Source organism: Aotus nancymaae, unplaced genomic scaffold, assembly GCF_030222135.1.
Source record: "Aotus nancymaae isolate 86718 unplaced genomic scaffold, 86718_ANA_hifiasm-v0.15.2.pri h1tg000029l, whole genome shotgun sequence".
Classification (NCBI taxonomy): domain Eukaryota; kingdom Metazoa; phylum Chordata; class Mammalia; order Primates; family Aotidae; genus Aotus; species Aotus nancymaae.
In genome coordinates, this window is record NW_026988442.1 from 54,963,942 (window position 1) to 54,987,326 (window position 23,385).

Genomic DNA, 23,385 nt, shown 5'->3' on the forward strand with positions numbered 1-23,385 from the left:
TGCAGGAACCCATATCCCTGTAAATTCTCTTTGGTATATGCTCCCTATTGTCAAATACACATCATAATCTGTTCCCTAGTACTCATCAGATTTGCAGCAGTCAACAAATAGGAGAAATACTTTGGGAACTTTTGAAGATCAGATACAACTTCATGTACCCATACTATGGATGCAGTGTGGATACATATTTTGGATCTGGCCTACCACTTTGGAAGAGACCAGATCTATGGTTCTCCATGGATGCTAGTTTTATGCTATTTATGAGAATCATGCAGCATGATAGGAATGCAGACTTTGGACTCATGCTCACCTGAATTCATATCCTCTCAATGGTTGCCTTATGGGATCCTTAGGAGATTTAAATGAAACAATACGGGTAGTATACCTAGTGATGTTCCTGGTACCAACAGAAGATCCACAAATGACAGATGTTAGAATGAAGGTCATTGGTCATGAGAAAGGACAAAGATATCTTCGTGTCTCTAAGAAATGCAGCTGATCATTGTGTCACTGGTCCCTTAATGTCACTGATCACTTAATGGGAGCTAGAAGACTGGGTAAAGGAGAGAAGTATCCGATTAATTCTTTCTGTAACTTTTTTCTGTTTTTTTCTCTCTATCCCTAACTCCCAAATTTTACACCCAATGTGAATATATATGGAGGTGTCAGCTACATAAATCAACATGTTTCCACTGCACTGTACTCACTTTGATCTCTGGGAATGGAGGGTAAAGTCTCACTGCTAATGCGAATTGTTAGAACAGTGGTTTCCCAAAGGAGTGTCAGTTATATCTTTTGTTCGTGTACCACATGAACTAGATCAACCTTTCATCTCCAGAAGGGACTAGGCTGTACTGAGAAGACCCCTGGCAGGAAAGCTGTTAATGAAGTTTCTGGTAGATGGGAATGTAGTGCATGATCTTTTAAAGTCTCTTCTACATTTAAGATATGGGGATTCTAAGTGCCTTATAGATTGGATAGAAATCCTTTAGGAGTGAACAGACCCAAGTTTCTAGAAGTTGCTTGCATATGGCTGACTTATGGTGCCTTAGGGATTATTGAATAAGAAGGAATGAACATCAGACATTATTTTCTTCACAAGGAAGTAGTACTTTAATGTAGCTTGATTTGAGGAATCAGATGTTTAAAAGACGTACTCTACTCAGAACATTGATTTTGCTTTTAGGTGGAACTGGACTTCATAATTTAAATGTGTGAAAAAGAAAATTATATTTGTTATAGGTCATTGGGACACTATATCTTGCAAACATTTATTCAGTGTTTTGGTATAATTAAAAATAAAAAAAAAAACCACCACCACTAAACTACTTGTGCCTAATTGAGGCAAGAATCGAAGCTTAACTTTTTCTAATTTAGTTGGGTGACTAATGAACCGGTGAGGATTCAGGACAGGCATACCAGAGGGTGCTCAGAAATGAAGGTAATTGAGTCAATTATAGTACTTTTGAATAAATGTAGGGCAGATTGTCATTATGTGCAGAACTCTGATTTAAAATAATCATTGTTGGCATGTCTCCTTGCTGCATGTGTACAATTTCATACTCCTATAATGAGTGTTTTAGCTTGGGAGAACCACTTACGGATTTTTCTCATTGCACTTGGCCATCGTTGTTTTATCCCATTGGGATATGAGAAACTCAATTTTTTAAAATAAATATGTAATCATGACAGCATCAGGTGATATCTTGGGCTTGAAAATGTAAAATCTTGAGCCACTCTCATTTCACTTTCTTTCTCATGACAGATGTCTTTATGAATGGAGTTGGCTACAGATTGTCTGGTAGAATTGCAAAATTGATACCTTGATTCAGTTTATAGTGGAAATCCTTTCCAAATTGTCCTTTGAACTTAACTATTATACTGCTTAATGGTAATTGACACCATTTTATTTTTTGGTAAATAGATGTTGAGTTTTTTAAATAGTAACTATATATCACCTTAATTTTTACAGACTTATAGGCTCCAGAATCAGAATGCCTGCTCCTCGGAAATATTCACTTTGATATGCAAAATACAGGAGGACAGCCCAGCTCACTGTGCTGGCCTGCAAGCTGGTAACTCACATTTTTGCTCATGTTAGGAATCATTTAAATAGCAAGAAAATAAAATGTTTTGAGAGTGAAGGTCAGGATGTATTTGTTGCCTTGAATTTTCTTAGCTCCTTTATGTTTGTAAGACTTGGAGCTGCTTGTTTCATTTGCATGTCAGGAGGGATTATTTAACTAACCAACATAACACTCATTTTTCTTGGCATCTCCCAGGTGATGTCCTTGCAAATATCAATGGTGTGAGCACAGAAGGTTTTACCCACAAACAAGTCGTTGACCTGATCAGATCATCTGGAAACCTGCTAACGTAACTATCTGTCTAGTCCCGTGGGGCTTCAAAATGTTATGGTTTCTCATAATGCCTGATGAGTGAATAAATAGGCTTTTTGTTCAGCATCACAAGACAGAGGGGGGAGGCAGTGCATCAGAGCTTCAGTGCTGGGTACAAACATTATCAGTTCCTTTTGTTTCTCAAGATTCCTCAAACTTGAACACACTGTCAGCATCTGAAGTCAGAGGACATATTAGCTCAAATGTCTGTGTGGGAAGGATGGCCTTCAAAATGTATTTTTTATGTCAAATCCAATTAAACTGGCACCCATTCTCTTTAAACTGGGAGGAACTGATCTAATTTCCATGGTTGATGTAATCTTGTAGCTAAAACAAATAAAAGGTCAGAAGGGCTGAGTTTTTCCTCTTATTTGACAAACCACCTGTTTTTCTCCACTAGTGTTCCATTTGGAAGGAAGAATAGTCTGTTCAACCCTTCCCACCCACATGTTCCAAATATTTCAAACTTCTTGATAGAATAGTGGCTTTTCCAATTAGAGATTTGATTGACTTTTCTACTATAACAATACCAGCACCTAATAAGATCTTATTAGGGTAGTTACATAATGAAATTCACTCGTTCATTAAAATCATATTTCTTGAGCGAATACATTTCCAGCTCTGTGATAGGCTCAGGAGAGACCAAGATAAAGACTTTCTTAGTATGTTAATAATTATGGAAGGAAATGGCTCAGAAAAGCCTGAAATGTAAGTAGTGTTTATATTTCAGTTATTGATAACTACCATGAGAAAAGTGCAAAACAGCAATGACCTGTCATGGTGGGTAAGGAGGCCGCTAGTTTGGCTTGGATGTGTAAAGTGTAAAGATCTTTTTTAGGGAGGCAATATTTGAGTCGAGATCTCAATGAAGAGAAGGATGGTCAAATGAACCCCGGTAAGAACACTTCAGGCAAAGAGAGAGGTCTCTGAGTTCTCAAAATGGGCTTGGCACGTACAAGGGAAAGAGAAAAAGTCAGTGTAATTGGTAATTGATGGATTAGAGAGAGTATAATAAGATATGAAGCCAGAGAGTTGGCCTGGGGGCAGACCATGGATCTCTTTGGCCATGCCAACAAGTTTGGGTTTTATTCTGATTGAGGTGGGTCCTATATTGTCTCATTTATTCTTCACAGCCGCTCTTGAGGTTAAGTTTATTTCTATTTATAGATGAAGTGCCTGAAGCTTAGAGAGGGCTTAGTTAAGGTCACACAACTAGTAAGTGATAGGGCTGGGATTTGACCACCTGCTCTGGATGCCAGGATCTGTCCTCTTCAGCTACAGCTGCTCCTTGGAAGCTGCCAATAGAAAATCTGCTGAATGCTCTTCAGTGATTCTTGTCTAAAACTTCAAAGGATGCTTTTGGTGTTTGTGCAAGTAGATTTGAAAGATGGTGGTGGTAAATAATTGAGTCCAACTCTATGGGTCCTGTGAGTTCAGGGTAAAGGACAGGGCACTTTTGCTCTTGAGAACCCTGGATCCAAAGGAGAGGAACCATGGCGAGTATGAGGGGAGCTGTTGGTGGTTAGAGTCAGAAAGCATGTTCCATATGGGTGAAGAGGGTAGAGCACAGGTAAATAGGGGTGGCAGATGGAGGTAATTGTTGGAAATTCAGGGAAATGGGAGACAGTCTATACAAATACTGAGGAAAATGGCCAATGAATGGTTGCAGTTTTGCCCACACACATCTATTACTTCAGCAGGTCAAATTGACATTCAATCACAATTAAACAGATTCATACAGATTCCCACTATTTCTTAGAGAGTCAAGATCACCCTAAGGAGAAAACAGACAGCATTTTGGCTTGCTACCATCTGATTATCTCTGGAATGATGTTATAAGAAATAGAGGAAGGCCGGGCGCGGTGGCTCAAGCCTGTAATCCCAGCACTTTGGGAGGCCGAGACGGGTGGATCACGAGGTCAAGAGATCGAGACCATCCTGGTCAACATGGTGAAACCCCGTCTCTACTAAAAATACAAAAAATTAGCTGGGCATGGTGGCGTGTGCCTGTAATCCCAGCTACTCAGGAGGCTGAGGCAGGAGAATTGTCTGAATCCAGGAGGCGGAGGTTGCGGTGAGCCGAGATCGCGCCATTGCACTCCAGCCTGGGTAACAAGAGCGAAACTCCTTCTCAAAAAAAAAAAAAAAAAAAAAAAAAGAAATAGAGGAAAACTGAGCTCCGTGTTTAATGCTTTTACCATGCCTTGAAACATTTCCTTGCATCTTTATAGAGTTACAGCTTAATTACAAGAAGGGACTTGAACCAACACTTTAAAAATTAGTGTGTGATTCACGAATGAAATTTTTAAATCATATTCGATTGATGGTTTAATAGTCAAAATAAAAGCCTTTAACTTGAACACACAGAACAAATCAAATCGCTTAGAATGGAACAAGTATTTTATTTTTAGAAATGAGTGTGGTGTAGGAAGAACAGAACACTGGTACGTTGATAATTCTAGGATTAGTGTTTGTAAACTGAATGTTTTGAGATGAAAAAGTCATATGAAGGTTACTATCTCATAGTAGTTGTAGTCTGTTTCTTCTAGTACCAAAATTATGTGGAGATTTACAGAGGTAAAGCCTCCTAGAATCCTAGGGAGGAAAAAATTTCTCCCTCTTTCAAAAAGTAACATGTTAATCCACAGTTGTGAAAGCCCCTAGTGCCTACTGTTTCTGTCATTGTGCCCCTTGTGTTCAGCATGGTGTCTAGAATCTGGCACATAGTAGATGCCCAATAAATATTTACCAAATGAGTGAGGTGATTCAGGCCATCCCCACAAGAACAGATTCTACTAGAGATCAACCATCACTGAAACATGGTGACGTCTATAAAATGAGCTATAGTTTACGAACTAACTAGGATCCTTTCTTTTAGCCACCTTCTCAAGGGGAGTTTTCCCCCATTTTCTTTCTCTGAATGTTATCAGAAGATTTGGCCTTGGTCCAGCTACTCGAGGTGCCATGAGAACTGTAACATTTATATTTTGGTTTTAGCATAGTGTGTGCTCAAAGTGTAGTACTCCGTAATATGGTACTTATTTAAATGAATCACTCACGTTACTCACTCCCTCATCTTCTTTTTTTTTTCTTCTTAAAACAGGATAGAGACTCTTAATGGAACAATGATTCTCAAAAGAACGGAGCTTGAAGCAAAGCTGCAGGTTTTAAAGGTAATTTAATTTAATGCAGTGAGGCACATTTTTCATCTTGAATGTGTGAGTGGTAAAATAAAGATGTATTTGAGGAACTGAGATAGCCCTTGAAAAAGAAATGTCATGATGAATCTGAACTGCTGAATTATCAAGAGCCATGCAATTACCTTTGGAGGAATATCAAATTCCACAAACCAATATAAATCACTTTCTTCCTTCCTCCTTCTGTGTGTCTATGAGGCTCAGAAAGGCAACAGGAAGACACGCCACTTGAAGAACTCTTCATTAGTGCACCTGTGATCTCTCTTGATTTACATTTCGTTTGGAATTAAAGCAAAAAAGGTCATTATTTTCCCAAGTGTGTCAGAGGGTCTGGGTTTTTCATTTTTTCCATGTCCTCTTTTGGTGTCCTTCTCTTCTGCCTCATTCTTAAAACCAAAACCTTATCTGTCTAATCCTGTGACTGTCCTTGAATCTGCTTTCATTGGAAAATACACTAACAACTTCAAAGGAGAAAGAAATTAGTGTCCAAGAGATAGTAAATAATGGAGGATGTTCAGTGAAAATTCCCTGGGATGGTTTTTTGAGGCTGTTAAAAATATCAGTTTTCTGGGCTGATGAGGGTCTCCTAAGCCATGAAGTCCAGACCCTCACTCATGCATGTGAGTTAGAGTTCTAAAGACCTCTCTGCTTGTCTCAGTGACCTCTGCATCCCTATTCTCCCACTTGCACAGCAACGAGGTAGCCAATCTGAACAGAGATTGTAGTTTACTATAGGCAGGTTGCTCACTCTGGCTTTATTTAGAAATAAATGCCATTTATTAGTTTTCTTCATGAAATATGAGTTTATTAATTATTGAGCCTGAGTGAATTTTATTTTGTATCTTTTTCTTCCTCCACATCCAATTCATCACCAAGTGTTGCTTTCTTCATCTACATTGGTTTGGATACTCTTGCCACTGTGCTTATTTCTGTGCTTTTTTCAATCAATTTATAAAATTCCTTGAAAAAGCCTCTGCTCAAATTTTGATAGGAATTGAATTGTATGCATAAAATAAATGAGAGCAATTAAAATCTGTATAGCTCTTACTTTTCTCACTTTGAATTCGAGATCTCAATCTTTTTATTCATATCTTTTATGGACTTCAAAAATATTTTGTAATTATCTTCCTATATTTTTACATATCTTTTATTATATTTATTCTTGTGTACTTCCTCATTGTTCTTGCTATATTCATCTTTTAAATGTTCAGCCACTTATTGCTAATGATTTTGTTTAAATTTTTAAAATCCAGTTTTGTTGAACTCCCTTTATTCTAATAATTTTTATAGTTTCTTATATTTTTATATAAATTTTATATCATTTGCAGATTATAACATTTTTTGCCCCTTTAGCTCAATTGTTTAAACTAATTATTTTTCTTCTCTTATAGCATTGGCTAGGATTATCAATATATTGTAAATAATGATAATCTTATTGTTGACATTAAAGAAAACATTTCTAAGATTTTTGTTATTACATTTTTATGAGGAGTAGACAGTGCTTCATATTGTACTTGAATTTAATGTTAATTTGCTTTTGCAAAAGAAAGATAATCTTAGTGAACATATTTTTTAAAAAGTTAAAACTTTTTCACCTTTTCTTAAAAAAAGAAATATTGAAAACAAGAATAAAAAATAAGGTTATATTGTATGGAATAAAGTACTAACTTGCACAAAACATTATTTCATGCCTTTAAGCAATTTCTATTCTTTGCATATTTTGCCTTGTTTCAATATACATACTTACCAATGTATGAATTTTCAGTATCTCCATCCTCTTCCAGAACATCATGAGAACCATAAAATGCTTTAAATGCCCATTTAAGACCCTACATTCCTTACTATACTTACTTTAGAGAATTTTTATCAATTTTCTAAAAGTACAAAATACAGATTTTTATTCTAAATAGATGGTAGTGAACAAATACAGCAACTTGTTCCTTTTGATATGCTTGCTGTTGTTTGTTGCATTCTACTCCTTACCTCTGGGTTTACTTTCTTTCTTGCTGTAGTACTTCCGTCTGTGATGGTAAGTAGATTTTTGTTGAAAAATGTTTTTATTTCACTGCTACTTTTGGAAGAGAATTTTGATGGGTAATTTAATTATTCTAAGTAGGTGTTTAGTTCCCTTAGCACTTTGAATTTATTACTCCTTTCGTATTTTTGTTGATGAGAGAGCTTCTAATTGTTTTTGGCAGGTAATCTATATTTTCTGCTAAAGGTTTTAACATTTTTCCTTTTCACATGTAAGTCCTTAATTCATCCAGAATTAACTTTTGTGTATATTATGAGGTATGGGAAAAATTCCAATTTGTTTTTTTCATATGAAAATTCCAATTTAATTTTTTGCAATTGAATAACCAGTTCTAGTACCATTTATTTTGTAGTCCCTCTTTTACCCTTCAACTGACTTGCAATAAAACCCCTATTCTTTTTTTTTTTTTTTTTTTTTTTTTTTTGAGATGGAGTCTTGTTCTTTCACCAGCCTGGAGTACAGTGGTACAATCTTGGCCCACTGCAATCTCCGTCTCTTGGATTCAAGTGATTTCCCTGTCTCAGCCTCCTGAGTATCTGGGACTACAGGTGCGTGCCACTACTCCTGGCTAATTTTTTCTTTTTCTTTTTTTTTTTTTTTTGTATTTTAGTAGAGACAGGGTTTCACCATGGCCAGGATGGGCTCGATCTCCTGACCTCATGATCTGCCCGCCTTGGCCTCCCAAAGTGCTGGGATTACAGGTGTGAGCCACCATGCCCGGCCAAAACCTCTATTTTTAAGCAAGTTCCACATATGCATGGATTTGCTTATAGACTTTCTAATATGATCCATTGGTCAATTTATTTATCCCAGATTGTCTATAATAAATCTTGTTATCACATTGGGCATAGTTATTCTTGGTCCTTAGATCATCTATATAAATTATAAAAATAAATAATATATAAATAAATATTGGTGTTTTGATTGATATCAAATTTTATTTATCTATTTTTGGAGACAGGGTCTTGCTCTGTTGCCCTTGCTAGAGTGCAACAATGTGATTATAGCTCACTATAGCCTCAAACTCCTGGGTTCAAGCAATCCTCCTGTCTCAGCCTCCTGAATTGCTGGGATTAGGCCTGAGCCAACACTCATGGCTCCGATAGCACATTATATATATATATATATATATATATATAGATCAATTTGAGGAAACTGCATCATATCTCTAATAAATTATCTGAAGATTATTTTGGGTTTACTGTAGAGATAGTAACTATCTGTTATGAATGAGTTTTCCTTCTTTTTCTTACTTTACTTCACAGCTTAGGAGCTACCATACCACAATGAATAGAAATTATAGTTGTAGGCATCCTTATTTCATTCCTGATTTTAAAGGGAATTCTTCCTAATTTCTTTTCCATTAGGAATGAGCTATCTTTCAGGTTAAGGAGACACCATTCTATGTGAAGTTTGTTTGTAGTTTACAGTGCTTGTGTATTAAATTTTATCAGATACTTTTATCTGCATCTGTTAAGCTGGTCTTCTCATTTATTCATTTGAAAAAATTCTGTTAATATGTGAATGACATTTAAACATATTCTAATATAAAGCTACCATTTCATTTCTAGGCTAAACTCAACCTGGCTTAGCCTTGAAATTTATAGTTTGTAATTGTAATTACAGGCTTGATCTGTGAGTATTTTCTTTGGGATTTTAAAAGATAGCTTTGTTTTTCAGGTAGACTGGTCTATAGGTTTCTTTCCTTAGATTATCTTTTTAAGTTTTGGAATCAAGTTTACTAGACTCTTAGCATGAGCTGGGGACTGTTTTCCTCTTCCTGTTTTCTGGTAGAATTTTTATAATATCATCTGAATCATTTCGTTTTAGGGTTCTTTTTTGATGGGAATACTGTTAACATACTGTTTCAATTTCTTTATTAGTTGTGAGACTACTCAGGATTTCTGTTTTTTTTTTTTTCAAGCCAGTTTTAGTGACTTATGTTTTTGTTAACAAAGTTTTTAAATTTATTAACTGAGTTGACAGTAAAATATTATTCTAATACTTTAAATTTTTGTCAAAAATTGTTTGAGTGCACCTCCATATTTTTTCTTGCATCTTATACCACTTTTTATGCCTTCTTTTTTTTTCTTGATACTTTTCTCCATAGGATTTTCAAGTTTTGGGTGTTTTAAAAGACCAGTATTTGTGGCAATATTTAATCCTTTTTCTGGTTGCTTTAAGATTTTCTTTTGTCTTTATTGTTCTACAGTTTTACTACAACGTAATTAATTCTGGATTAATTTCTAACTTTATACTACGTAGAACTTACAGTGTTCTTTCTGTTTAAAGACCTTCTTTAGCTTTGGAAAACTGTCAACTCAATATTTTTTGAATATACCTTCTATAACACTACTGTATTATCTTCTGGAATTCCTATTAGACATAGTTTCTTGATTTATCTTTCATGATTCCTAATGACTATTTCATATTTTTATCTCGTTTTCTTTTTGTGTTATATTCTTTCTGAATTCCTCAGTAACATCTTCAGAAATGTTCTTGTTAGCTGTCTGTATAGAATGTGTTCTTTGTATTAAGTTATAAAAAATTATTTTGTTATAAATTGAATACTTATATGAAATAAAATTTTAAATAAAAAAGCATTTGATGTTGTATAGCTATAGATGAGACTATTGGTGTGAGGTCATATTTTTACTTATATAGACAAGATAACTTCACAATATTCTTATTTAGAATAATATTTCTTTTCTGCTGTATATTTGCTAGCTTTTGATCAAATCTTATGAAAGCTCAATAGAAATCAACAAAATAAATCTTTGTTTTACCCCTAGCATTACTGATGCATATGCTGGTTTTCTTAAAATCCATTACCTTTTTATGAAAGATTTATGCTTTTTGTAAGTGTGTTGTTTATTACTGAGAAGTGGCTGCCCTGCCAGAAAACTGCGATTCTTATCTGTACCCACATTGACTAATAGTGAGTGGAAGTAAAGTGGATAAAAGGCCAAAAAAAAAAAAATTAGTTTGTTATTATCTTGTAGTTCTTTTTCATGTCTATCTATTCTTGTTTTATTTTTTCATTTCAAATTTCTTGTTCTTATAAACATTGATCTTATTTATCTCTCAGAGGATTACAAACATTTTTATTTTAAAGTCTTTTTTTGACACTTTTAATTTTCATTTTGCTTAGAGAGAATCCATGTACCAATTATCAATTTTATTATCTTTTTTGTCATTAAACATCTGTGAGCATTTGGGGGTTTAGATTGCCTACTTCCCTTGCATGGCATATAGCCTCTCCCTTCAGCACAATGTTATAATTGGATGCTTGTCCCCAATCAGCACTTCAAGGCTACCAATCCAGAGCCAGGTCTAGGGGCTTAGATGCCTTCCCTGGGGACTCAGTGAGCTGTTTGGCTCAAGTCATGAGGGTGTGCTTAGGTACTCCTGCCTCTCTACATATAAGCTCTACATAAGCCATAGCCAGCAGCAGTAGCTTTTCTCAGCGTCCTTTCCCAGTGATGGAGATTCAGCCAACATTCTTTCCTTAAGCAGAAAACCTGGCTCAGACCTTGGTTTCAGATAGGTGCATTTAAACTGTATATTGCCATAGAATTTCTTTCTGATGCATATCCAGATATCTTCCATATCCAGAAGACTTTAAAGTTCATTCTGCTTTCCATATTGCATGTCTGTCCTGTTTCTAATCTTGAAATTATGAAATTCCATTTATCTCTTGAGCCAGAAATGTTTCAGCCTGATCCACAGCTACAGTCAGCCTGGTTTCCCCTCCACACAATGACATTTACTTTGTGCATCCTGTGTAAGTGAGCATTCTGTCCCTCAAAGACTCTTCATGGGGCCACCAGCTCTTCTTTAGAAACAGTCATCCTTTCTGAGCCACATTTTCAGGGATTCCCATTCTTCTGACCTATGATTCAAATGTTTAACATGAAAGCAACACATCCAATGGGCTAGCTGGGAGAGCTAGTTTGTAATCTACTTCTGCTATTTACTGGGTTTGTGGTGCTTGGGGAATATTTTGCTACACTGAATCTTCATTTTTGAATCTGTAACTTTTTAGAGAAATTATGAAAATTAAATCTCATGTTATCAGTGAAAGCACAATTGAAGTATTAAAGTGCCATGGAAATGTTCAGCTGTGTGTCTTCTATAGATTGAAAGCATTGGAAATTTCTTTGGAACCAATGTGTGATAGCTGAGAGTTGTTTTAGGAAGCCATTTTTTTTCATGTATGCATTCAACCATTATTTACTGAGCAGCTGCTATGTACCTGGCACTGAACTAGGCACAGTGAGGTGATGCTGCCCAGTATGGTTAGATCTCACTTGTGCTGTAATTCTCCCCTAATGATGATAGTTCAGGTATGTCCAAATATACAGTTGCGATGTCAGTAACACAGGCAGAAACAGACACATAGGAAAATAGGGAAGCTTGGTTACAGACGAAAAACCCTTAGTCACTTTGACACATTTGCTCTTCACGCTGGTATTTTCTTGGTTTAAGTGACGACGTACTGAAATGACTGGGCCAAATCAACAAATCAGATATTGCAAAACCTTTATTTAAAAAAAAAATGACTAAATGGCTAGTGCTGACTTTGTATTTTTGGATAGTAAGTGCAGAAATATAGTTTCCTCTTCTTTCTGTCTCTAGTTTTGACTGTGGACCTATCCCTGTGCTCCTCCACTGGACTCTAGTCTCTTGTAGGAAATAAATCTCTTTAAAGATGATGAAAGGGTTGGTATGTATGCCACATACTTGCTAGCCTTATACTCCCTCTGGACTTAAGTGATCCTTCTACCCCAGCCTCTTAAGAACTGGTGTGCACCACCATACCCAGCTAATTAAAAAAATATTTTTTTTTTTTTGTAGAGATAAGGTCTCACTATGTTGCCTGGGCTTATTTCAAACTCCTGGTCTCAACCAGTCCTCCTGCTTCAACCTCCTAAAGTGCTGAGATTACAGGTGTAAGCCACTGCCCCCAGACCTCAAAGCAGTATTATAGCTATTCTAGACTATATTGTGGTACAGAAAAAACAAGAAGTTGACTGAGTCAAGCATTTGATTGCTTTATTGCTTGCATTTTATATTGGCAACCATAAGGGTTGCTGTTAAATGTTACTAGTATCAGGATTTGGAAAATTATGCCCAGTTATTGTTCAATCTTTGAAGACTGAGAAATAAGGCATGTTCCCCTTAAGCATTTAATGATGTTCTTGCAATTTTATTATTTTCTTTTCCTTAGTCCTTGTCCAAATATATATTTTTTTCCTCTTTTGTTTTAGCCTTCAACTACTTCTTGGAGATTGCTTTGTGTGAAGGAGTGCTTGTTTCAACTAGGCTGTCTTTCCTTTGTCATAAGAGTCCACAGGCAAACCTGAGCTGTGCCCACTTGCTGAACTTGCTATAGGGACCTGAACTGGCAAAGGAAGGGGAAGAGTAGAGGATGAAGAATGGGAGACAGTGAGCCTATGGCTGAGTCTTTTCAGATGCCTTCTGCCTAGTTTTTAGATTGCCATTGCCTCAGTCCCCTCTGTGGGGTAGGTCAAGACTTGCATACTGTCTTGACTCATGTGGCAGCTACTTAATTCCCACTGTTGGCCTCAGCTCTCATGTGCTGGGGCAACCAAGAAGGGAAGCAGTTGAGAAGTCAGGGTGCTTAGCAGTGTTCTAAGTTTAGCCCACTAAGGAAACATTTCAGATAGTTCTGTTCTCCTTCTTGGTGTGGAAAATAAATAGCTGGCTGACAGAAAAGGCTGTGTTAGGGCCTCAGGCTTGTATGTTGATGATGATATTTGTAGAGCATTTACTAAGTTCTAGTCCATGTTCTAAACATTTTACATCTCTTCACTTATCTAATCCTCATAACATTTCCAGGGTTTAGGCTCTATTATTGTCTTCATCCTACAGATGTGGAAATCCTAGAGGGTAAATCCTTGCCTTTTCTTTTTATTATTATTATTATTATTATTATTATTTTTTTTTTTTGAGAGGGAGTTTCACTCTTGTTACCCGGGCTGGAGTGCAATGGCGCGATCTCGGCTCACCGCAACCTCCGCCTCCTGGGTTCAGGCAATTCTCCTGCCTCAGCCTCCCGAGTAGCTGGGATTACAGGCACGCACCACCATGCCCAGCTAATTTTTTGTATTTTTAGTAGAGACAGGGTTTCACCATGTTGACCAGGATGGTCTCGATCTCTTGACCTCGTGATCCACCCGTCTCGGCCTCCCAAAGTGCTGGGATTACAGGCGTGAGCCACCGCGCCCGGCCCTATTATTATTATTATTATTTTAAGAGACAGTGTCTCGCTATGTTGCCCAGGCTGGAGTGCAGTGGCTATTCACAGGCACGACCCCACTACTGATCAGCATGGGAGTTTTGACCTGCTCCATTTCTGACCTGGGCCGGTTCACCCCTACTTAGGCGACCTGGTGGTCCCCCGCTCCCGGGAGGTCACCATATTGATGCCGAACTTAGTGCAGACACCCGATCAGCATAGCGCACCACAGCCCAGAACTCCTGGGCTCAAGTGATCCTCCCACCTCAGCCTCCCAGAGTAGCTGGGACACAAACCCAAATAATCTTTTTAAAATAATTTTTTAAAATAAAAATATATGTTTTATTGTTTTTCTTGTTTTTTTTTTTAAAGAAAACTAAATTATTTCTTGGGAGAATAGTATTCCCAATACCCTCCTTTTATAGAGCAAAAATATTTTAAATGGATGAATGGATTGGGAGTACTAGAAAAAAAAGGTCAAGAAACTTAATGACAGGCCAGGTGCAGTGGCTTATATTTCACTAGCATGTTGGGAGGCTGAGGTGTGTGGATCACGAGGTCAGGAGTTTGAGACCAACCTGGCCAACATGGTGCAACCACGTCTCTACTAAAAATATAAAAGGCTTGGTGGCAGGTGCCTGTAATCCCAGCTACTCAGGAGGCTGAGGCAGGAGAATCACTTGAAACCAGAAGGCAGAAGTTGCAGTGAGCCACGATTTCACACTGTACTCCAGCCTGGGAGACAGAGTGAGACTCCATTTCAAAAAAAAAAAATTAATGACAAATCTCAACACCTAGAATTAAATTGCTAGCTTCACTGGGGTTTCCTAATAATTATAACTTTTTTTTTTAATCTCACAGCAAACCTTGAAACAAAAATGGGTGGAGTACAGATCTCTGCAGTTACAGGAACATCGTCTGCTTCATGGTAAATGCAATTTCCTGTTGAGAAACCACAGTAACATTACTTCTTTCAGTATTTCTGCCTCTAAGTTGTTTTAAAATTATCATCATTACAAGAAAAGTTTGTCTAGTGCTGGTCAAAGAAACGAAACTGTGTTTCTTTGGCGTGAGCTTTGGAGTGACTGTATTTGGAGGAGGGATAAGTGAAGTCAGATCCACTATTCCACATACATGACGCATATGCACATGGATGAACATGCTTGAAAACAGGCATCTGGAGATTTTAGATCATTGGGGAAGATTGCCTTACTTTCCTTCCACTTCAGTGGATGAATTATGTTTCTGAAAACAATCACAGCTCAGGGGCTGAATAGTTTTTAGAAGCTATTAAAGCTAGAATGGTTGCACACTTAGTGGGTAGAGCTCCTGTCTTTTGTTTCAATTGCATAAATTACATTTATGCACAGAAATTCTTTTTCATGGCCCCAAAGATGAAGACAGAAATGTGTAAGATTATTGCAACAGTAAATGCATAGCTCTTGCCATTGAGTGCATTTTTAAGGGAAGGGTTGAGTTTAAAATGTGTTAATTTGCTATTTGCTGTGTGACAGATGTAACCAAAGGAATGAACTTTTATGTACAAATAATTCACTGAAACCACTATGTGGGTATGAAATATAGGTTATCTATTCTTTAGATAGCACCAAGCTTAAGTTTCTAACCTGGAATGTCTGTTAAAAGTGATAATCAATTTGTTTACTGAAAAAGATAAAAATCCTTAACTAGTCACTAATTTATGGCTTAGAGTTTTAGGATGAAGCTCTGTGTATTTATTTTTTTAATTGAAGTGTTTGAAACTTATGTACAAGTTACTTCTTCATTTAATATTTTTTTAAAAATTCATAATGGATTTTTTTTGGGAGTGAAGTTTGTTAGAGAGACAGAAATATTTAATACAAAAACTTCTTAATGGCCTTGTAAATTCAGCCACCTCCTTGCTTTCTTTAGACGTGAGGGCCTTTTAGCCTCATTTTCACTTCTGGAGCATCCTGAATGGCCCAGTGAATATAGAAATTCCTGAAGTTCCACAGGAACAGCCTTGTATAGACAACATTGTTAGGTCAGGATCCTCATAAAGTCATTGTTGTACACAGTTTTTGAGCGATTGAGGGAGTTCTGCTTTTTCTAGATGTATAGTAAACATCCACGGCATGTGATTCTATAAAGCAATTGCTCTCCAATCAAAAGAAATTCATCACTCATTGCAAAGTGAAATGAAGTAGGTCGTATTAGCAAAAAGGAAAGCATTACGACTAGTCACTGTGGGGCTGGCTCTACTCAACCTTGCGAATCATGTGAAAAATGTTTCTTTTTATATTATCAACCAAGGACAAAAGAGAGCAGCAGTAAAGATAACTAGCACAAAATAAAACCATTCTTCTGAAGCAGTCACTTACTAATTATATTTTTCCAAGGCTGAAATTACAAGTTCTCTCTCTCTCTCTCTTTTTAGCAAGATACCAACCAACTCAGATAGTGTGGAAGCAGGGAGGGCAATATGGACAGGGTGTCGGTATGTGATCAACATTTGAGTTTGAAGAGCCAGATGTAGGTTATCAAGGATCAATGGGAAAAATTCAGCCAAGCAGATACAATTCAATTTCTTCAAATAAGTTATTACTTACTTGAGGACAGGGATGGTTTCTGGGTACAGCATCATTCCAGAGAATTTAAGTATTCCAAAACGAAACTTGGAATATTGAGGTTGGGAGATACATTTGATTTCACAAATCCTTTCTCTAAAAAACACTTTTGAATTAACCTGTTTCATAGCCGTTTTCTATATACTTCAAATAATTTTATAATAATTTTAGAATTATTTTTAAAAGACAATACTGGCTGGGCACGGTGGCTCATGCCTATAATCCCAGCACTTTGGGAGGCCGAGGCGGGCGGATCATGAGGTCGAGAGATCAAGACCATCCTGGCCAACATGGTGAAACCCTGTCTCTACTAAAAAATACAAAAATTAGCTGAGTGTGGTGGTGCATGCCTATAGTCCCAGCTACTTGGGTGGCTGAAGCAAGAGAATCGCTTCAACCTGGGAGACGGAGATTGCAGTGAGCAGAGGTCACGCCACTGCACTCCAGCCTGGTCACAGAGTGAGATTCCATCTAAAAAAAGAAAGAAAGAAAAAGTACCTAAGAATCAGAGAAACTAAATGGAGAAAATCTTGATGGCATTTCCCCAAAACTAATATTTATTGTATGGAACACCATTTCTTTGAGAATTTTAAAAAGGTTTCAGGGTTATTTAAATGTACAAAATGATCATTTTGGAGATTCGGATGTCACACTGGCAGACTGTCAGTTGGGTTGAACTGTTGTCATATGAAATATCTTGTTTAAATTCACTCTAATATTATAATTTTTGAACAACAGTTCGGGAAACCCTACTATAAGGTTTATTAAATGGCCTCATAAGCAGTCATTTATTCATGCAAGCCAAAGCTCAGTGAGAAGTATTTTTCACCCTTACTCTTTCTTGTGTCATTCAAAGAGAAATTTTGATGTAGTGTATTTATTTGTAAGGAGTGATGAACAGATCCATGTCACAGTAGACTGTTCTCTCTGCTCTAGGTGATGCAGCTAACTGCCCAAGTTTGGAAAGCATGGACTTGGATGAATCGTCTTTGTTTGGACCCCTGCCTGGGCCAGGACCAGCCTTTGTGGACCGGAATCGATTATCCAGTGAGAGCAGCTGTAAGAGCTGGCTAAGCTCCATGACGATGGACAGTGAAGATGGCTACCAGATGTGTGTGTCTGAGGACTGCAGCAGGGGTGCCTTCAGTCGGCAGACGAGCACAGATGATGAGTGCTTTATCCCCAAGGAGGGGGATGATTTTCTGAGGAGGTCATCTTTAAGGAAGACCCGAAGCATCAGTAACACCAGCAGCGGATCCATGTCTCCTTTGTGGGAGGGCAACTTCTCAAGCATGTTTGGGACCCTGCCCCGGAAGAGCAGAAAAGGAAGTGTCCGAAAGCAACTCTTGAAATTTATCCCTGGCCTTCATCGTGCTGTGGAAGAGGAAGAAAGTCGCTTTTGACGGATTGTGGTGTCCTTTCAAATTAGCTTATTTCACAAATATCTCTAGACTCACCCAGATCTCAGCTTGGTGGGAAAGTGCAGATGAATTGCAAAACTGACATCCCATTTCACCGCAATAGTGACCTTTATTTAAATTGTTGCATCATAGTTTTTGCTTCTTAAATCATTTTTTCAACCCAAACATCACAAGTTCTAAGCAGAGAGGGAAACTAAATAATAAGTTATTAATATAACAAAGCTGCAAGTGCCTACTCATTTCAGTTCTGTCTGTGAAAGCAAAACTAATGTTTATTTTCTAGATTATCCTTGTGAAAAATTGACAAGTTTTTGGAGTCAAGCATGAATAAAGGTGTAGCGGAATATAATAATCTGGACTATCTTCCATAGAATAATTGGTGGGTTATAAAATCTTAGGTTTGTTTATGCCCAGTAGGTCCTGAGGAGGCTTAATAATAGGCTATTTTGAATTTGTTCAAACCTGTGATGGCTTGTAAACAAAGATGACCATCAGCCCTTTCTCATATCTACAGTGACAATAAAGTGGAAAGTATAAGACTTAATAGGAGGGGTTGGCCGGGTGTGGTAGCTCATACCTATAATCCCAGCACTTCGGGAGGCCAAGGCGGGCAGATCACAAGGTCAGGAGTTCGAGACCAGCTTGACCAACATGGTGAAACCCCATCTCTACTAAAAATACAAAAATTAGCCAGGTGTGGTGGCATGTGCCTGTAATCCCAGCTACGCAGGAGGCTGAGGCAGGAGAATTGCTTGAACCTGGGAGGTGGAGGTTGCAGTGAGCCAAGATTGTGCATCACACCACTGCACTCTAGCCTGGGTGACAGATAAGACTCTGTCTCAAAAGAAAAAACAAAACAAAACAAAAAACATTTAATAGGAGGGATAAGGTTCATGAGAACCATGGAAAGATGTGGTCTGAGATGGGTTCTGACACCAGATCTTAATAAAGTCTTTTTTATAGTCAGTCTAAACAAAATGGGTGGGGAGGTCATGCTTTTTGCTCCATTCAACTTTTGTTCTGCTGAATGTTAATGGCAAGTCTAGAACTTTCTGAATCCTACAGCTTCATAATTTTTTTTCCCACAAATATCTAACATCCAAAATGTGAGAGCTGGGAAAAGGATTTTCCTCCTGTAGATTTTTTCACGTTACTTCTCACTTTATATCATATATTCTAAATAGCTATCACCTCAGCAGCCTTTTGCCTGTTGGTTATGTTAGTATCACATTACTTCTAGCCTTTTAATTACTCTATGTTTTATTTAATATCCATTAAAGTCTATGAATTATGTGTTCTGGTGGCACAGCTGTTCATTACCTATATTCTAGAGTAGACAATATGGACTATGTAATAGTCTACTGATTTTAAGTTCTCTCTTTTGTGTGTGTGTGTGTGTGTGTGTGTGTGAGAGAGAGAGAGAGAGAGAGAAATAGAAACACTTTAAGTAGAACTGCTAAATTTAAGTAAACTTCTGATGAAGGAATGAGTTATTCTGAGAAAAAATGAGTAGAGTAAGGAAGCACGTAGGAGAAGAAATAAATGATAAAGTATAAAAAGATTTATATTTGGGACCTGCCTTCTATTAACTCTTGAACTGAGAAACATCCAGTGGGCTCTGCATGAGAGTCATTTATATGAAAGGCAGAGTGAGACATCTTTCACAGAAACAACAGCAATCCTGTCTACCATTTACTGAATACCTAGTTGGCTAGAGACACTTTATGTGTGATCCTCACAATTAAAATATAGTAGCTGTTAGGCATACAGATAAGAAGGCAGGAATCTGGAATTGTTCTCAAGTCACAAGGCTAGTCAGTGACAGGGCTGAAGTTGGAAGTCAGTTCTTCCTTGCTCTAGTCTATTTTAGATATCCTTTACTCTTTTGATTCTGTTTAGTGATCATCACAGTACTTTTTATTCCACCCATCAGGAATACTTAAAATGTACCATTGTAGATACTGCATAGATAAGTGTATTTCTTTTGGTAAATAGCTAAACAAACATTTCTCTTGTCCCTCATACAAAAGTTTTCAGATATAGGTTATTTAATAACTACATGATTAGCAATGCATTTATTTTCAACAAGAGCTTGCAAACCAGTTATGATTCAACTGATATTGCTTATTTCTCATCATATTCTAGAATCATCCGGTTAAAGGTCTACTTATGTGAATTCAGCATTTCTTGTTACCCTATTTAACGAAGTCCAGGGGAAGGAAATACCACATTTATTTGAGAAAAGATGACTTTGAAATCTTCTATAAGGTGAAAAAATGCTTTGAAAACTACCATAGGTCATACAGGAAAGCAGACCATAGATCATTTGCTTTTCTTGTAACTTTAATACAGAAGTGTAATACTGCTGTATGATAGTAGACCTCAAACACAAAAAAAGGGGCAAGGAAGGGATGGAGCAAGCATCACTTTAGTTTGCGGTAAGAATTAGAGTTGAGGTATGTTCTGAGATAAAGAAAAAATACCGGTTAACCAAAATACAGGAAGGAAGGGTATGTCATGTTTTATATGTCCACAAGCTGTGAGAAAACTAGCTTTTGGTTAGTGGAAATGTGGGTAAATTTCTCACAGTATAGCTTTTCAGACAAATTTATGACCTCAGTGGGGCTTCAGAAGAAACTTCTGGTGCATAGTGACTCACTCTGATATAATTTACTGGGAAAAAAATTGAAAAGCGTTTTTTTAACCTGCAAGTTGTCAAACATTTAATACTGGTGAACTACATTAATTGACAACCTGTTATGAAAATGCATTTTTCTGGAAGAGCATTTGATAAACCAAATTTGAATCAAGTGGATTGGGAATTGCTTTATCACGAGGCTGAAGAACACCACCATAACAAACAGATTAGGAATATATTTTTAGAAGTGAACTTTTATTTATTACTTTCTACTTTATGATAATTTTGTATCTTAAATGCATGATACAGATAGCATTTAAAATCCCAGTTTGTACTGAAGATATCAAAATTGGATTAGTTTGTGTGTATTGATGACAAAGTACAGGCATTTTTGAATGTACACATACTAAAAATAGTAATACATAACTATATTGAGCCCTTCAGATCATAAAAGTATTGTTATTTTATATCCATTTCCTTACATACCTATGGGCTATAAAATCAAAATTTGATGCCTTTATGAAATAAAGAATGCTATTTTTCAGTGTCAGAAATTTTTCTCTCTCTCTGTCTCTCTCCCTGCATTTCTCTCTACCATAAAAGAAATAATTGTTCTAAAAAAACTTGGGTGACTTCTTGACGTTTACTTATTTGAGGACCTTAAAAGACACCACTTACTTAATTGAGACTTTGCATTATTATCTTTTTTATTGCTATTTAACAGATTACTGCCAGGCGCCGTGGCTCATGCCTGTAATCCCAGCACTTTGGGAGGCTGAGGCGGGTGGATCACCTGAGGTCAGGAGTTCGAGACCAGCCTGAACAATATGGGGAAACCCCGTCTCTACTAAAAATACAAAAACTAGCCGGGGACAGTGGCACGTGCCTGTAATCCCAGCTACTCTGGAGGCTGAGGCAGCATAATCTCTTGAACCCAGAAGGCAGAGGTTGCAGTGATCTGAGATCGCACCACTGCACTGCAGCCTGGGCAACAAGAGTGAAACTCCGTCTCAAAAAAAAAAAAATCACCACAAACTTAGAAGCCTAAAATATATTTAATATCTTAAAGTTTCTGTGGTTCAGGAGTCTGAGCACAGGTTAGCTAGATCTGCTCAGGATCTCACAAAGCTGCAATTAAGTTGTTGCCCAGGGTTGAGTTCTTACCTGGAGGCTTGATTGGAGAAGGATTTACCTTTAAGCTCCTTCAGGTTGTTGTCAGAATCATTTCCTGGTGGCCATGTAATTTATAGCAGCTTGCTTCTTCAAAGCAGACAATGAAGAGGAAAAAGAGAGAGGCTGCAAACAAGACAGAGTCTTAAATAGTACAACGTAATTGCCTTGCCATATAGCATAACTTCTTAAGTGACTTCCCATCACCTTTGCCACATAATGTAACATTAAGATGGGAATAGCATCCTATCAACTATACCATGTTCTGTTTGTTAGAAACATGTCACAGGCCCACCCACACTCAAGAAGCGGGGATTACATGAGTCATGAACATTAGGAGGTAGGGATCGGGGAGCACTCTGGTCTGTGTAACAGCATTCAAGGAGTTTACAGACTTGATAATATAAGGGTATTGAGCTGTCTCTAACCCCCTTGAGTAAAAATTAGTGTATGTCATAATAATTTTTTTTTTGGATGCAGTCTTGCTCTTGTTGCCCAGGCTGGAGTGCATTGGCATGATCTTGGCTCATCGCAACCTCCAACTCCCGGGTCAAGTGATTCTCCTGCCTCAGCCTCCTGAGTAGCTGGGATTACAGGTGCCTGCCACCATGGCTGGCTAATTTTTGTATTTTTAGTAGAGACAGGGTTTCACCATGTTGGCCAGACTGGTCTCAAACTCCTGACCTTGTGATCCTCCTGTCTCAACCTCCCAAAGTGCTGGGATTACAGGTGTGAGCCACCATGCCCAGCAATAATTTTTACATTAAAAAATGGAAAAAGCATTAGTGAATTCTGGAATGAAATAACCTTGTCAAGATTATATAACTAGCCAAAAAGTTGATTAAGAAACTTTCTGGCCTTCTAACTTTGTCTCCTGGGTGCATGAAATGATAAAAGAATATTTTAAAAGAATAAGAAAGAATGAACTAGTTACTTGCTTTCAAATTTTACTTAGGGAATCTGAATGGATTTAAGTGAATAGTGATTGGCATACTGAAGTTTGCCATTTCTAGGCAGGTGCATCTTTTTGAGCAGAGGATAGTAGGAACTTTTACATAGAAAATAAACTAAACACTTATTATCAAAACTATAAAGCACAAAAGGAAATTATCAGCCATGAGCATAGTCAGGAGATACCACAAAATTATCAGGACTTGAGGGAAAATAGAAGTTTGAAAGAATATTAAAAAAAGGTATGTCTTATGAATAAAGGATAACTTCCTCAGCTTGAGAAAGAACATCTACAAAAAGCCCACAGCTAATATCATAATGGTGGGAAACTGCACACTTTCCTTCTAAGATCAGTTACAAAGCAAATATATTTTCTCTCACTTCTTTCTACATTGTATGAAAATCTTAGCTAGTGAAATAAGGGAAGGAAAAGAAATAAAAGACACACAAATAGGGAAGGAAGAAAAGAAACTGTCTTTGTTTGAGGATATGTTGTCTATATGAAAAGTCTCAAGAATCAACAGTGTAACAAAAAATCCTGTCACTGCTAAGTGAGTATAGCAAGGTCATGGAATACAAGGTTAACATACAAAAATCAATTGCTTTCCTACATACCAACAATGAACAACTGGAATTTGAAAAAAGAAAACATGTTGACAGCATGCAGAAAATGAAATATTTATAAATCTAACAAAATATTACAGGA

General features: G+C 37.2%; 1 protein-coding gene across 3 annotated transcripts in view; it reads left to right on the top strand.

Annotated features, from left to right (window-relative positions):
- CYTIP (cytohesin 1 interacting protein) overlaps positions 1–19,213 on the top strand; it is a 71,898-nt gene extending 52,685 nt beyond the window's left edge. For all 3 annotated transcript variants that reach the window (XM_012454900.3, XM_012454898.3, XM_012454899.3), the window contains 5 exons: positions 1,973–2,075; positions 2,283–2,376; positions 5,503–5,572; positions 14,755–14,821; positions 17,436–19,213. In XM_012454900.3, the coding sequence (XP_012310323.1) occupies positions 1,973–2,075; positions 2,283–2,376; positions 5,503–5,572; positions 14,755–14,821; positions 17,436–17,902 (801 nt within the window). In that variant the 3' untranslated portion in view covers positions 17,903–19,213. The remainder of the gene's footprint in view (positions 1–1,972; positions 2,076–2,282; positions 2,377–5,502; positions 5,573–14,754; positions 14,822–17,435) is intronic.
- Positions 19,214–23,385: the final 4,172 nt, after the last annotated feature.